The sequence below is a fragment of the Echeneis naucrates genome, chromosome 5 (genome assembly GCF_900963305.1).
Source record: "Echeneis naucrates chromosome 5, fEcheNa1.1, whole genome shotgun sequence".
Lineage (NCBI taxonomy): Eukaryota > Metazoa > Chordata > Actinopteri > Carangiformes > Echeneidae > Echeneis > Echeneis naucrates.
Window position 1 is genome coordinate 23538019 of NC_042515.1, and position 17375 is coordinate 23555393.

At 39.0% G+C, this 17375-nt stretch overlaps 1 protein-coding gene across 1 annotated transcript; it reads right to left on the reverse strand.

Moving 5' to 3' along the window:
• Positions 1–852: 852 nt before the first annotated feature.
• Positions 853–14687, reverse strand: p3h1 (prolyl 3-hydroxylase 1). The gene is made up of 15 exons (XM_029502227.1): positions 14142–14687; positions 9263–9415; positions 8763–8952; positions 8553–8684; positions 7525–7664; positions 6198–6287; positions 6048–6100; positions 5838–5965; positions 5622–5749; positions 3668–3763; positions 3358–3508; positions 3131–3248; positions 2959–3034; positions 2701–2841; positions 853–2326 (listed from the first exon to the last, which is right to left on the reverse strand). The coding sequence occupies exons 1-15, from the start codon at positions 14601–14603 to the stop codon at positions 1802–1804; spliced, it is 2583 nt and encodes an 860-aa protein (XP_029358087.1). The 5' UTR covers positions 14604–14687; the 3' UTR covers positions 853–1801.
• Positions 14688–17375: the final 2688 nt, after the last annotated feature.

Genomic DNA, 17375 nt, shown 5'->3' on the forward strand with positions numbered 1-17375 from the left:
TTGTTTTCTGGACACCACTTCAACAAGCAGAAAACTAGACTCCAACATTGTCTTTGCGTAACACATCAACTCCATATTAATCTTTGGGACCTTTGACTGGTGTCATTACCGACAACATGAATTTCAATTCTGCTATATTGACACTTATCATTCGTTAGCAGGTTCAAATAAGATAAAGGATACACTAAATTATGGTGTTACTAGATTCATCTTTCTCAGAAAAGAACTACCTATCACCAGATTCTGTTTCTCCAGGAGTGTGTCAGGTGGTCAGGAGGGAATGCTGCCTACTATGACTCTTGGCGCAGAATGTCACCCAGCTGCCTGAATACATCCTGACTGCTCAAGAGTTTTTAGGGCACGATACTCTAGGTGCTATACTCTGAGCTACTCTGTTAACCTGCTCTGACTACAGGGGACTGGCTCCATTTGATGTACCTTTAGCATTAAAACAGGCAGAGAAATAACTGAACATGGACACACAGAGCAGGAAAGAGGGAGAGGGCATGGATAATCGCTCAGGTCTGTCTCAGAGATTATGGTTCTTCTGTTGGGAACACAAAGAAAGTGCCCTCACTGCCCTAAAGTCTGAGGACCATTTGAGTTAATAAATGCATTTAATAAGTTAAAGATAACAGCTAGTTCTATTCTGCAATATAGGCTTTTAGCTACTGTACTTTGGTAATTAAGCTGTTTCTCACATTGTACAGTGCTCACTTTGGCGTGGTTTAAATGTATGTGTATGCCATTTCTACGTGTGCATGGAAATTCTTGTGTACTGCTTTATGTTTTATTTCTGCAATGTACCAGCTTTACAAACAAATCAATAAAAGGGAACAAGTCTTATTACAGTACTTTTAAAAGTGGTATGAAAGGGAAGCAAGAAAAAGCTAAAGTTAGTTCATTAATGGACAGAAGAGTTTTATTTTGTTTTTCAAAAGAAAACTGCTTAGTGAGCTCTGTGTAATGAGAATGTTTTGTACCAGGCGTCAAATGTTAGTCAACTTTTTGAGACAAAGCATGAGAGGACTTTCAAAAACCAAAGAGACTGTTTCAGAGTCTTTTCAAATGTTTAGCAAGCTGCTCATATTCAGATGAGGGTCAGGATTAGACTATTTTATTTGTACTTCCCCTACCAAGCACGCTATGTTGTTTTCACAAATATGGGCATGAACGTCAAAGATGCTGTTTTACATTAAACAACATATTTTCAACTTTTCAGCACTGACACAGCAGGGCAGCAGTAAAATTCAACATATGCATAAATTCAGTACCTGAATGTTTCAATCTAAAGTGAATGTCTTCTATTAAATGAGCTGTTTGTCACAACTGACTGACTAGAACTTTTATGCTGCCACCCAGTGTCACCTTGGAGTGTTGCATAATAATAAAATCTGCTCATATTAACCCCCCTCCTTGTTACCCATTCAGGCTTTCTCATCACATTGCAAATAAAAGGACATTCAAAGAATTCAATCTGAGATGAAAATATGTCTAATCTATACAGATACACATCTTTGGATGCCAACAAAGGTGTTTACAGTGATTAAGCCACATTTGCAGTTTGTCTCCAAGAGTATACTTGGTTTTAAAGTACTCAAGTAGTAATTTGATTGACATCTGCAGTAAAACAGCAGTCCCTTGGTATCATTCACCACAACTGAGTTGTTTAAAGACAAAAAAAATTTTAGAGATGTGGATACCATTTCCATTCCATACCATTTCGATCAACGACAGAGAAAACCTTGGAGGAAAGATGAGAAAAACAGACAGCACATACATAATCACGGGTGCCATTTGATCACAGCTCATCTTTGCCATTGGGAGAGTCTGATGCTGACATGCTGTCAGCTTTTTTGGAGTCCTTCTTGGTAACAGTTTTTGCAGTCTCTGTCTTCTTTGAAGCTGGTTTTGTGTCCTTTTTGTTGACATGCTTAGTTTGTGTCTTACCTGTCTGTTTTCCATCTTTTTTTGCAGCAGGTTTGCCTTTGCCTACGGTCTTGTCCTTTCCCTTGTCACCAGCTTTGGCAGTTGCTTTGGGAGCAGCTTTGGCCTTGGCACCAGTGGCTGCCTTGCTACCTGGTTTTGTCTCTGTTTTGTCCCTTGATGAGTTAACTGATTCGTCATCTTGTGTGCCAGCTGCTGCATGTGTTTTCTGTGCAGCTGGTGTATCATCTTGTTTTCTATCTGTTGACTCCTGGTCAGCCTTTCCAGGAGGCTCTGGTGTCAATGGCTGGGTTTCTGAAGTGTCTCTGTCCTCCTCACTGAAGTCTTTATTCACAGGTGTAGAAAACATTTTCAGCATGTCCTCAGCTTGGATTCTCTCCTACAGAACCAATGGAACATTAATAAGAAACAGAATCCAATCAGGAATCAAACTACTGCAACCTGAGTCAAATGTGGAGAGTATTTTATATTTTATTTTTTCTGAAACGATGGTAGTCTGTCTAAAAGACCCACGGCTGTGCCTGTGGGTCTTCCACTGCATTCATTGGTATTTTGTTATATCATACTGTATAAACAGAGAATCTACCATCTAATTTTTGTATGCATTGTCTCTTATAGATAGTAATAAACCAAAAAGTGCACGTAGTATTTTACAATATCTTTGTGTATATTCTTATGTATTTTCCTTATGAGTGTGGCACATTATTACATCACATGAAAATTTCTATTGAACTAATTGCTTGTCATCCAAACCTTCTCCTCATGAGCAGGATCCAGCGTGAACCACAGCGCTATAGCACACCTCTGACCCTTAGTAACTGCTCGTACACCATGGGGGTTTTCTTTCCCTGAACCAAACCCAACCACTCTGCCACACTGTGGACGCACCTCAGCCTAGATAAAAGCAGAAAAATATAGAATACATTTAACAGTGGCTTGAATTTATAGATGCCTTTTATTTGGATTTATTACACAATACTACATACTGCTGAGGTCAGATTTTGCATTTACCGTGACTGTTTTGGCATCCAACTCAGTGAAGATGAAATCGCCTCCTTCAAAATCATCATTTAAGTAGAGAATTGCACTGCATGAGGGAAAATGTTGAGATGTCATATGGGTGCTTAGCATCAGATTTTATGATTGATAGAATAGACAAAGCATTTTCCTTGCATGTGCTCACCTGTAGTCTCTGTGTGTGTATGCAGGAGGCTCCTTTATACACTCGTTCATTTCAGAGACCAGCAAACAGTTGTCCACATGAACAGGGTGACTCAGGTCATTACGCTCCTCCTGCTTTGCTGATTAAAAAGAGTAAAGAGAGAAGCTGAATTTTAGGCCAGAACAAAATACATTTAATTCTGTCTTTTCCACACACACACAACGCCAGCAAAAAATTGTTCGACTTACCATCAATGGCAGAGCGACACACCAAGTGGGAATAGGAGAAGTAGAGCTTTGTGGCCAGATTAAAGTACGACTCTAACACTTTCCTCACTCTTTCACTCAGGTCAAAGAACAAGCGAGCACTCTTCAGCGGGACCTTCCCCTCCTGCCCGAGCTGTGAGAAATCGAAACATCTTTCAAAAACAGGTACAGGGAGGAAATGTGGTTCTTAAATGTGACTGCCCTCACTGGCATGCCAAAATTGTGACTGAGAACATCACCGGTTTGACCAAACACTGATGGTTAGTGCTTTAGATGCAGCAGAGCCACAGACCTTTACAGCCTTCAGGACTGTGACTCCCTGGAACGTCTCACTGGGGGAGTGGGGAGAAGTGCGCCCCCTGTAGCCATCTCCTTTCAGGGCCGCTGCCTGGAAAATTAGAAAAAACTTCAACTCTGACACACAATGGAAAAAACACAGGCACACAAAAGAACCACAGATCCAGTGACACAAGAAAAGGATCTTTGATTATTTTTGTAAATATAGGCATGTTTGTATTTTATTCTGACAAAATATCACATTAATGGCCTTGAATAAACAGGCTGCTCTTATATAGACCTCCTCTAGTCCTATTTTCCATTCTTTGCTGCACAATACAAGCCATAAGCTCACACATACATTCAAGCTCCTCTTACAGCAGTTTTTGCCACATATACAGTACAAACCAAAAGTTTGGACACACTTTCCTTTTCATTTGAATGAGAAGGTGTGTCCAGACTTTTGGCCTGTGCTGTACATCTGTTATATCACATAAAGATGACGAAATTTAGGTTTCAGTCTATTTTCCAAGTTTATCAAAATGAAATCAGATACAGAATCAACTAATCAAATAGCTCCAAGATTTTTTGATAATCTTACTATGGTAAACATTATATATTTAAAAAAAAAAAAAAAGGAAGGGCAGCACAGCAGTATGTTAGTTGCCGGGCACCAAGAAAGTTGTGGGTTCTTGCAGCTGCGTGGGTTTACTCCAGGTACAGTCCCAAGAGGTTAATTGTTAACTCTAAATTGCCTGTAGGCATGAGTGAGAGTGTGAATGTGAGTGGCTGTTTGTCTTTATATGACTTTATCTGTTGGCCCTGTCATAGACCTTTCGCCTGAGATCCCAGCTGGGATTTGCTCTAGCACCCACTACCCTGATGAGTAAGTGGTTTAAAATGAAATTAAGTTATGCAAGTCACAGTCAGATAACCTTTTCCTGGCTTGTAGTACTGAATTTGGGTGCAAGAAAACAAACAGAGTGCCAAGAGATGCTTGGATGCTTCATCCATCCATCCATCTTCTACCGCTTTTCGGTTTCCTGGCCACGGGTGTTGCTGGAGCCAATCCCAGCTAACTATGGGTGAGGGCAGGGTTACCATGGACAGGTCGCCAGTCCATCACAGGGCCAACACACAGAGACAGACAGAGACTAACAACCACTCTCTTACCAATTAAACTAAACATGATATGCTTGGAGTGGGGGCTAACCAATATGCCGCCGTGCTGCCCAAGATGCTTCATAGCACTCCAAAATAAGAAGAACCCCTTTGATATTATATATCTGATACAGAGTTAATAAAATATTGATTTGTGCAAATGTAGAAGTTTTGCCGTATAACCAGTGTGACATGCATGTGTTGCCAGACGGCATGATTTTGGATGTTAGCTGTGTCGATGCTACCTATGACAGAAGCTTTATCAGTTTTATCAGAAGTAAAGCTTTTTCTCTGAATCAGCTTCAAATTTCCTGACTTTGGATCAACTCACAAAGGTGCTGTGTTTTAAACGCCAGTAATCCACAAGAACACAATCATAGGAACTGTTGTCACACACTTTTAACTTTGATTGTTTTCAGTTACTTAATTGTGCATTGATTCCTTTATTTATTCATCTTTCAAGTTAGTCATCGTTGGAGGTCCCTACAAGGCCCTGATTTGAAGAGCTTCATTATTAAAATTCATTTATAAAACTAATTAATTTATAATTGCACGAGCCCTGATACAATACAATACACAATATCTGATACATATTGGTACTTTAACTTTAACTGTCTGGTCTGTAATTACATGTAGTATTTTGAACTATTTTAATATCTTTCTATACAATATTTAATTAGTCCACAGTTATATGTTAACCCGTCCGCTTGTTAATACACTACAAAAGACATTTTTGAATAGGTTGTATTGTGATGGTAGTAAACATGAATTTAACGAAATGTGAAGAGCTAGATCATACTGAAACTCACATTGGAGAGGCGGTGCAGCTCTCTGCACTCATCCTCACTTATCACCCCATCCAGCAACACGCGCTGAGAGCCATTAAGCTGCTTGGACACCATGGTTACTTTGATGTCATCGTACAACAAACTGCCGCCTAGAGGAGGGATGTCACCGTCACAATGAAGCATACTTTTGATTTATACATTTGAATACCATTTCAATTCTTTGGGTGACATGTTTACCTTCTTGAGGAACTATAATCTTGGCCATGTCCGAAGAGTCCTTCTTTTTCTCCTCAACCAGAGTCTCAATCTCCTTCATTAGGTTTCCTATTTCCTCTGTTATCCTCGCTGCAGTCTCCCTGTCAGCTCTAAGGAGAAAAGCAATGGCCATAACTTTACGTTCATACCTTCTTAGCACAAATGTGTTTGTGGCAGTGTGCTCATTCTTACTTCTGCTTGTCTCTCAGTTTCTTCGGCATGACGTCTTCAGGAGTCCATATGTCCTAAAATGGCAGTAACATGAAATGTCCAGTACCACCTTTTGTTTTTCAGCACTGCGTGAAATGTGCACAATCGATAATAAATGATTCATTCACTCACTGGATCTACAAAGGTGATTCCAAAAGCTTCATATCCAAAGTACAGGAGTTCTTTCTCTAGTATGGACTGCTGAATGTACTGTTTCACCACCTGAAGGTAAAGAAAATCCATCATATTTTGACTCCAAAGGTTTTATTCTATTTAAAGTCTATATTATAATTATGTAAAGCATACTCCATTTTTAGGCAGATGTTTTATGACTTCATTGCTATAGCCAATGGAAGGATGGCAGGAATCAAGGGGACAGGCACCCAACTATGCAAATCAGTGTGTCAGAGTGTTTTATTTCTGTAAAGCACTTTGTGTTTCACTATTGTGTGAAGGGCCTTGTACAAATAAATTGATTGATTGGTACAATTTTAATGTTACAGGTGTTACTATGACATCAAAAATGGTCCCATTGTAAACCATGTCAGTGTTCACACTGAAATACAGTACCACAACCTGGTACTGCAACCTGATGCATTCATTTATACTAAACTAGTGCTTTTTATGCAAAAATTTATTCGATTAAAAAAATGTCTCTGACAAAAATTACAGAAGTCTAATGAGCATTGATATTAATTTGCATTGGCCAAGATTTGCATTTCCAATTTCTAAATATTTACAGGCAACAACATTTAAATTGGCTAATGCTTGTTTTGGCTAAGAAATGATTTTTTGGCCCATTCACACCTACATCATTGTTTTTATTCTAAAACTGGCAATAGGAAGAAAGTGGGTTCAGCTGCGAATGATTGCATCTTAGCACCATGAGAGATAATCAGAGTGATAAGTATTGACCGGTGGTCCCATTGACCAAATATGAATACTCGATTATGTGACCATTTAAAGGCTGGGGCAGTAACAATCATATCTACTGCTTCTGCTCAAAGCAAAAGCCCCAATTCATGTGCTTCTTTAAAATGTCTCTTTTATGCCATAGATTATACTAGTGCTAAAGGAGGCAGTTTTTCTGCAAGCACATGTTGTGTGAATCAGACATGAATTGGAATAACACATATGAATATACATTATTAAATAAATAATAATTTCTTGGTATCTGTCTGTGTGACAACGTAACCTGAGACACACATTTCACTGTGCTGCACTGTGAATCCACAGTGACAAAAACTTGCATATATGAGGTGAAGATTGAGATTTGAGATTTTTTGTGTGATTTGAGCATAACATCCGGTCACGTCCAATCTGATAAATGCATTGTTTTGCATGGCAATGGATGTGCGATCAATGTACACCTCTTTTCTAGCATATGGTCTCTTAATAAATGAAGGCAATGGAATGGTGCTTTGGAGGAAATCTTGTACGCCATATGATGCTACAGTACCTGTCTGGCTGATATTTTTTCAGCTTTTTCTTCACCCAACACGACAGAATAATAGGCCAGGTTCTGGTTCATCACTTTGTCTTCAGGGTGGAACAAAAGGTAGGTTTTAGCACACTCTATGGCCTGCTCATACTTCTCACCTGAGGGAAGAGGACAAACACAAGAGGGAGATCATAAAGTATACAGTCTGAAGAGTTTTGCTAGTCAGAAAAAATGCAAGCAAATGTATCTATCCATCTAAATTTAAATTATATGAACATTAATGTATTTACTCTAGAGCATGCTGTGTTGTTTAAAGAGTTTTTCACTCTACTAATTTTACTCATCACACTGATCTTACCAGGGAGAGTATACTCAATCTGTATTAACAGTTTTAGTGAGTTCCAGTAGTTTGATGAAGTCTGGAAAACCCTAATGATGTAAACTATGAATCTTGGTGTTCACCTAACAATGAGTTTGCAAATGAGAAAAGATAGATTATTGGTAGTGTAGAATCAAGTGTTTATGGAGCTTGAGTAGGATTTGGACCCACAGCTGTAGCTCGGGCAGCTGTGGCTTTGGGGACACCCATTAATCAGAAACCCAACGCCATGATTAGTCTTCTCTAGAGGAGTGATCCAGTGTTTAAGGAATTACACCATCACACAGATGATTATCTTAATGGTCCTGTGTCAGTACCACAAATATATGGATCCATAGCTAGTGTTTAAGTTCTGCCAAAAGGGTTCAGTTTACTCTCATTCGATCAGAGAATCAAAAGAGTTATGTAAAATGTGCTCCCTTAAACAGGATCATTGACATGCTTGCCATTTGAGAAGCAAAACAATAAAGTGGGTTACGGTTAGTCTTGATACACTGATGAAAAGGCAAGTGGACCTACAATCCCATGCCTTCTCTGAGTACAGTGACGTCCCAGATTCCAAGATAATGATTAATCCATTAACAACAATGGGTGTCAACAAATATTTCTTCACTGAGCTAAGGCGCACAAAAACCCGGGCTAATGAACAAAATGCTATGAGACTCACTGTTGTAGTAGGAGAATTGCAGGTAGTTGAAGTGTGATGGGAGGAAATCTTCAAAGGGCTTGTCTTTACCGGCAGTAGAGGCCAGCTCCACAGAACAGTGCTGCTTACAGTTCAGTACCTGCATGTAGTGGTCTGACACAATCACATGGCGATCAGTCACCAAACTCTCAACATTTCAACTCAGAAACCAGCAAAGATGTACAGTCTCACCTGTCACGGTCTGGAACAGGTCAGCAGTGTACTCCATGTAGTTGTACCCATCATAGTTGTAGACTCCCTCACATAGAGCTCTGCACTCCTTATTGGCTATGAAGTAGTCATCTATGGCCAGTTCAAAGTGCTCAGATGCCAGACCAAATGAATCGTCGCTGTAGTAACTCTTTCCCAGGAGGAAATTGGCCTGGAGCAAATGAATATGTATTCTCAGTTGAGTTATAGATATAAACCAGTCCTTTTCTAAGGAATTGTCATAATTAGTCCAAGTTCATTTTCATTTTGCTAGTCAGATAGGCAGAGGTACATGCATGTCTACTCAGCTTTTATTTGACATTTTATTCACTCTAGTGATAACACATCCAGTATGTCAAGTTTTCTGAAGTAAATTTCTAAAAAAAATATAATGTGAGCCAAATATAATTGATATGTGAACAGACAAGAAGCTGATTCTTGGCTAAATGGACAAAAATGACATGTAAATCATTTGCACTCACCATATGTGGACTGGCCTCCAAATCTTTGAAGTCCTCTGCCTGTACTCCTGCCATCATTTTGTAGTAATCCAGGTTCTGTTTCATCTCCATGTGGCCGGGATTGGCCTGGAAGAAGGTGTTGGCTGCTGCCACTGCTTTGTCCAGTTTATTGATCTGAAATAATACGAGTTCATGTCATTCCTCTGAGTACTTTTGCTAATCAGCAAACTAGCTGGAAGGGAAACACAGACACTCCAATTTCCTGTTACATGACTGTTTACTATTGTCAATAAGATTTCTGTGTTATTCTGTGTAAATGAACATATTATTTGGTGGATTATGAGAAGCAAATCAAGCTATAACAGTTGACACAGTAGAGTAGGAACAACATTAGTATTTATTTGGAGTCCCTCTGACCAGGAAAATATAATATTCATCTATACTTAGCTCAGCCCTTAATGAAAATGTCTGGTTGATTTAGTAAATAGTACACCTCATTCAGTTCAGTAGGTAGCTGGGCAATTTCCAAGCCTTGTTGCTAGCAGCTGGCTAGATGAAAGGTGTAGTATATTTTAACTGATTTCTCTGGTTTTTAGTAATGGGCGGAAGTTGAAAGTCGTTCTCTACACACAGCCACTTTCATATGAATTATTGACTAGTATGGTTTCTATAGCCATATTGGGCAGCATATAATCTCACTGATTCTTCTTCTCTGTAGTACTGTATGACAAAACTGAGTATGTGTTCATTTGTTCACTCATTTAGTCAAACTTAAGATATTTACACAAAAACTCACAACACAGTGAAGTAGTCTCACATTTCATTTGAGAGACAACCGAGCTCACTTCAGGCTGGTTTTCAAACCTTGTTGATATCAAGCATCCTTACACTGACACACACTGTTAGCCTTTTATGTATTTTTTTGAAGTACAAAAAAGTACCCTAAAATGTAAAATAAGCCTACCATAACTAACCTTCACAGCAACTTAGTGTAATTTGCCTAATATTATGTGTATAATGCCATTATTTACGGTAACCCATTTTATTTTTTGAAATTGTGGTAATTTACTGTTTACACATTTGCATTTATATGTTATTGTGCTGTGAAAGGATTTGAAAGATCTCACAGGCTGTTTTTGTAGCCTATTGTTACTGAAATAAAAGAATTTCATTGCTACAAAGATCTAGTTTTAGATTACGCCATACTTCCTCCTAACATTTCATGGCTGGTTGAAAAAAAAAAAAACATTTATTCCAGTGGTTCAAGGTAAGAAAAGACTTATTTTTAGCCAGTGTGAGTTAATAGATAATAATCGTTCTCCCTGATAAAAGGGTCCATTCCTGTGAACTAAACTGGTTTTGTTTTTAAAAGAGCAATTTCAGAGAAAGGGTAAGCGGGTGGCTTACAAAAAATTGTAAGCGTTAAAGCAAACGCCACAGAAAATGGAAAGGAATGGGCGATCCAGTAATATAGACAAATGTTACTTAGTCTGGAAAGAAATCCTAAAAACATATAAAAAAGCTGGTCGCATTGCCAAAAGCTCCTACTATGCAGCATATGTAGAAAACAAGAACTATTCCAGGTTTTTCTTCAGTACTGTGATGGAAAATTTCTGACATTTAACTGTTCTGCTAGTTATTGTAATCTTCATCGTATGTTCATGTAAACATAAATTACTTGTGTAATCCAGCAATAGCATTGTCAGACACAGAGAAGTGATGAACTAAGTGCCCCTGAAGAGACCCCAAAAGTGTTGACTGACTGTTCATGCGGTCGTATGTGTGTGAGTCTGTTTACTGAATGCTATTAAACTCAAGAAAGACAGCTGAAGTGTGCAGACTTTTTCCAAAGGTCTTTGTCAACGTTTTGCTGCAACAGCACTGTAGCCAGGCTGACAGAGTCATAGCTCAGTCTTTAGCTCTTAGCAGCAAGGATTTTATGGGCTTTTTTTCTAATAAAATCAGAACAATCAGAGCCAAAATTCAACAGCTTTTACCTCCGATTGGCAGTAATCTACTATCAAATGTAGCAGCTTCTCAATCAGCTGTTACTGCTGCTTTTTATTTGGAATTTTTTTCACCTTTAAGTCTCTCTGAGAGTAGTTTCTATAGTCTCATCAACTAAACCACCCACTTGTCTTTTAAACCTGATACCTACCAGGCTATTTAAAAGATGTTTTTCAAATATTTAACATGTATATTCTCGATCTGATCAGTGTGAGTTTATCTTTCTGTGGTTATGCACCACAGTCTTTGAAGATTGCTGTTATTAAATCTCTCAAAAGACCTAATCTTGATCCAGATGTTTTGGCTAATTATAGACCCACATCTAACCTCCCTTTCATCTCAAAAATTCTTGAAAAGGCAGTTGCAAGCCATGTTCAGACCAATCCTTTTCCTCCTATCCTTCCCCGAGACAATATTATCCGGAAGCACAGCATCAATTTTCACTGCTATGCAAATGATACTTAGTTATGCTCGTCAATGAAGTCAAATGAAACTAATCAGCTAATCTGACTTCAGGCATGTCTTACAGACATAAAGACCCGGATAACCTGAAACTTTTTACTTCTGAACTCAGACAAACTGAAGTTATTGTACTCTGCCTTAAGCACCTCAGAGAAACTGTATCTGATCATCTAATTAGTCTGGATGGCATCACTTTGGCTTCAAGAAGATGCAGAAAAACTAGCCCATGCATGTGTTACCTCTAGACTGGACTGTTGTAATTCATTACTATCAGGATGTCCCAACAATCCTCTGAAAAGCCTTCAGATGATTCAGAACGCTGCTGCATGAATATTATCAGGAACTAAAAAGAGATCACATCTCTCTTGTGATAGCTTCTCTACATAGGCTGCTGGTAAAATTCAGAATGGAATTTAAATTCCTTCTCCTAATGTACAAAGCTCTTAATGACCAAACTCCATCATATCTCAGAGAGCTCAGTGCCTTATTGTTCCAGGAGGTCACTTCACTCTCTGGATGGAGGTTTTCTTTTTCCTCCTAAAGTCTCAGAGAGTAAATCAGGAGGCAGATCTTTCAGCTATTAGGCTCCTCTTCTATAGGACCAACTCCCAGTACTCCCTGCAGTGCACTCTGTCACAGCTTTCCAGATCTGAATAAAAACCTTCATTTATGACAAATTCTACAGTTAAACGTTTACAGTTTAATTTGTATTTTTCTTTGAGTTATATATAGTTCAAAGCTGCTGGAGGTTGCTTTCTCTCCCTCTCACTCTGGTGGACTGGCTTATGTTTTAGCATTTTTATTGTCGCAATAAAACAAAGCGTCATTGCACCTCCTCTGCAGCAGGTGGCAGTGGCGCTGCCATTAAACGGATGGACATGAAGAGAGACCCGTGTGTGTCTGTTGTGTCTGAAAACTCTGGCACCGCACAGCATGAAGCCAAATAAATTAAGGCGGCACAACCCGATCAGGCCGATAAACCACTTAAGTTTTGCCATTAATCCTATGAAAGATCTCATCGTTTTGACTAGAAATCAGCGACGTTTCTTCTTTTAATGTTAAGGTGTTTTATTTGCATCCGGCATAAAAAAAAAAAAAAAAAACTACTACCAAATGAATCAAGCAAATCACCTAGATGACTTTAGCAACACCGATCAGGAAAAAGCTGAGAGGGGAAAGAAAGAAAGAATTAATTAACGAATGAAAGAGAGAAAAAGTAAGAAAGCGTTTAAAATGTTTTATTTCTTGTGCTCCTGGGGTAATTATGCTGATAAATTGTACTTATTACTTCATAAGTTTATTTTGCACAACAAATGGTTCAAACAGTTGTTGTAAGTTTATGTTATAACTAATTTCCTGCAGATTGATGCAGCAGTCTCATTCATCTTGTTGGTTTAAAGTGTTTAAGGTTTAAAAAGATTTATCTTTGTCAAAATGAATGGAAATTGATGGACTTTTAGCCTTTTCTGAAATGCACTCAGACTGAAAAACAGGGTGAATAAAGTCGATCGTTTTGTAAGTGGCTTTTTATTTGTTAAGCTTTAATTATTTTTATTTTGAATTTTCTTTCATTTTAATAAGCATACAAGGGTATGCAGATGTGAAATTTAAGATTTTTTTTTTTTTTACAAATACAAGTCTATAATATTACTTGTATAGTAAGTAAGTAATACTACACTACAATGGAGTGGGGTGGGGGTGGGGTGCCGTAAAAGAAAACATTTGAGAACCACTGCATTAAAGGAACTGTTGGACCAAAGTGTGGCCCAACTTACTTGGTTTTTGTTCAACCAGATGCTTATGGATAAGCTTTGTAATGTAATTAAGCACACTAATGGCTTTTCTGACCATCAACTTTGAAATGCTTCCAATTTTACAATACCTACTGTTGCAGTTGCAGATTGAAATTCTGTACCAACTTTTTTCACTATTTTGGTGCTTTCAAGTTCTTTTCTGAAAGCTTGACCTCCCAAAACCAACAAAGAGAACCGTCCAAGAAGAATATGAATGAAATATTGAAAGCGACGTGATTGTGGAAGCTTACAAAAATGAAAGAAAACAGCTTCCCGTGATATTTTAACGCAAAAATCCCTAAAGTGAGGCACTGGAACCTTATTTCTTCTTTGACACGTATGAAGTTAAGAGTATCTTTAGAAAGTGGCGGTTTGGGCCTTTAAATCCAAAATCTCCATCCTCACGTCAGACCGCACAGATGCTGACTCCACCTTAAGACGTGGCACGGCTGTGTTAGGGGGCTAAGGAGTGGGAGTATCCACATCAGAGACACAGTTTCAAAAGAACTGTAACTAATATGAACTGAAGCTCTCTCCATTCTTGGCATAAATCAGAACAAACATTTGTTGCACTGGACTCTACGGAAGCACCAACACTTAGACTTGAAGCTCTCAAACCACTGAACTTAGTTAGATACCTTAAAATAAGCAACTTGGAGGTAGTTGTATGGGGTCCTCTTCTTGAACTCCAGCTCCACTTCTTCACTGACTAGATGCAGATTCGGCGAACCGAGTTTCTCAGCCTCACAGGATTTCACGCAATCCGCCCGTTTCAGTATTTTCTGAAAAAAGCCCAAGTCATCCAGGGACCCGGCTCCCGGTACGGGAACTCCCAGACCGGCCATAGGGTCAGCAAAAGCGGTGTGGTTGGCGCAGCTCAGCCGGCAATGAGCCTTCACATTGCGCACTGTAGCTTTGTTCCGGAGAGCCTTCTCCATGTTGAGGATCACCGACAACCAGTCCCCCTTATAGTAGGCTTCCACCGCCGTGTCGAAGAGGTAATCATACGGCTCCAGCACCAGGCGGCTGCTCTCACTGCTGTCTGCTGAACACGATCGCAAAGCGAGGCACAGCAGCACAAGCACATAACTGAGTTCCATGATGCCAAAATGTGAAGGCTCCGTACGAGAGCAGGGACAAGAGCCTGGTCCTGGGACAGGAACCGGCAGGGAGAAGGGGTACGAATCGCGTCTTCTTCCGACAATCACTTGGCTGGAGGTGGGGTTTGAAAAGTTGTGTCCCCCCCGGTAACACCTCCTCATCCAGCCATTCACATATACGTGTAGAGAAATCCCTATAATGGCATAGGAAGGTCCTACTGTGAGCCTGTGTGAGAAAAAATACGTACTATACTGAAATGTTATTTGGGATGACCCAAAAATCAAATCAAGCCAAACCATCGTCATTACTTCCCTCAGGGCCAAACAGCTCCTTTCACTTGTTTCCAGATGAATTGTCTAGTATAATAAAGTTACTGAAATTGTGGTGATGCCAAACATGGCAAATCTGTGAAACTGAACCTCCAACTGACACAAATATTTTAGTGACACCATAAAAATTTGGTTCAGAGCTGCTGTTTCATGCATTTCCTCAAATGTGGCTGTTTTTGTACAGCTAGGATATCAAATTCAAAATTAATGAAAAAACAACTTCCATTGGATTTCACATGGAAGTGAGACACCAGTGTGTGAGATCCTGCATAATAAGTGACTTCCATGGCCATGGACGTGTCCGCAGATGTAAGTTTAAATTGTTTATCAAGTCAGTCTTTATTTGTAATATGTCAAATCATAACTGAAATTATCTCCATATATTTTGATCAAACACAGCTGGTTTTCTCTAGGATATTATTAACAATGACACAATAGTTATCCCCGAGAGCTTTCTCTCTTTGTTTCTTTTTTCTTTCTTTTAAAATTTGTAGTTTTTGCCAGGTCTGAAGTTGGTGTTCGTATTTTTTGTTCCTGTTCTTGCCCACTTTGGCTTGCTTTGGAGGCAGTCTGTCCACTGAGGAATTTGACCTTGTGTTTCCCGTTTTCTCTCTCTCATTTAAGTACAAGAAAGACTTGAGACATCTACAGCTACACCAACTCATCTTATCAAAAACTGAAAAAAATGGGTGCCAATAAGTTAGGGTAAAGGACGTCAAACTGGTACAGACCATAAGCTTTGCTAAAGTTCAGCATATGATGATTAGTGTCGTACCTGTGATATTAAAGGACACTGGTCGAAGGAAGGAAGAAAAGGCAGTAGCAGAAACATTCATAACCCAGTCACTGTTAGAGAGGTGAGTCTCGACCACCATAAAATAAATACTAGAAAAGCATTTACCAGCACCAGCCGTACAAAAATGACCACAAAAAACTAGGTACTAGGCTATATATACCAGATAATCTAGTGAAGAAGGCCTGTAAAATATAATCCAAATTACATTGCCATGGGCACCGCTTTTACTAAAAATTAATACCAATGAATGAGCAAATACTCTTTGTGTGCATACAGACAAATGGCAGAGGTCATCATGGCATGAATAGACCAAAAAAAAAAATGCAAAATTATTGGCCTTAGAATGCATTGCTATGGGAATATAGACATTCTATGCCGGTGGAAAGACTACAGACGGGCCAATGGAAAGTATTATGTTGTGGATGTACCACAATCAAGCCAAAGAAGGCTAAGCTGCTAAAACACATCTAAAGAAAGTATACCCAGACTATTTTGATAAAATTGGTAACTTTAGAATGAATATGAATATGCCTTGACCCCCCAAAGCTAAACAAATAGCTTAAACATATAGCGACAGAAATTTTGAGCTGTGGGGGAACTCAACCCAAATTTTGCAAAACTATTTAGCAAATTTGAAGCAAGAGAAGGGTAGTCCTCAATGTATCTGGACCATGAGTCACAACATTTAATCACATTTTGAACTCCATTTGGCAGGTAGTGATGGAAACGCAAAAGCTCAATTTTCTTTGTCACCTATAGTTTGAAAAAAGTGAACTACAGGAGAAACACGAATGATAATGGTGAGGAAAAAAATGACAAACAAAACACATCAGTGCACGATGCATTAAGTAAGTTTATAATCAGTAGGGAAATAACACAGAAAAGAAGATAGTTCTGGCTTTTAACTGTAGTATTTTATAAGTCAGGGGTTTTGTCAGTGACAGCACAGCTGCCACATTAAACTATCACACCATTTTGCTATGGCACTTTATAGTGGCAGTTCCCTAACTTCTTCCAAATAGTAGTTTTCAGCAGTGACAAATCTTTTCAGTACTGAAAAGCTTCCAGGCTTATAGAATATGCCACACGTGGATTTTACAGTCAACCACATTATATTGGAATCAGAAATACTTTATTAATCCCTGGAAGGAATTCCATTGCTGGGTAGTTTATCTCCTAACAGTTAAGGATCTTTTAAGTCTCACGACAGTGACAATGAATGATTTTCTGTATCTTTCTATCCTGAATTGTAGATGGATTAACCATCTGCTGTGGTTTCTCTGACCCACCAGAGTTATGAAGTGGATGGTTGGATGGAACATGAATGTTGTAGGAAGGTTTCCGCCACTTTGTGCATTGCTTCACCAGAACCCCCAGTGAGTCTAATCTAGTTTCAATTTCAGAGCCACTTTTTTTCAACCTGCTGCCCTGAATCCTTTTGTTTTATGCTGCCTCCCCAGCAGACTGCAGCATAGAACAGTATACTTGCCACAAAAAAATTGTGAAACATCTGCAGCATCTTTCTGAATATTCTTAAAGATCTTAGCCTCCTTAAGTGAAAGAGGCAGCTCTGCCCCTTTAGGGTGCATCTATGTTAGGGGACCTGTCCAACTTACTGTCCAGGTGTACTAGATATTTATAGGTTG

What these genes read in the sequence shown, in the direction of transcription:
- p3h1 (XM_029502227.1), bottom strand. Translation starts at nt 14,603, where the DNA reads ATGGAACTCAGTTATGTGCTTGTGCTGCTGTGCCTCGCTTTGCGATCG. An exon ending in GAATCACCTTTGTAGATCCA is followed by an intron (nt 6,101 to 6,197) that starts GTGAGTGAATGA and finishes CTGCCATTTTAG; the next exon opens with GACATATGGACTCCTGAAGA. An exon ending in AAACTGAGAGACAAGCAGAA is followed by an intron (nt 5,966 to 6,047) that starts GTAAGAATGAGC and finishes TTTTCTCCTTAG; the next exon opens with AGCTGACAGGGAGACTGCAG.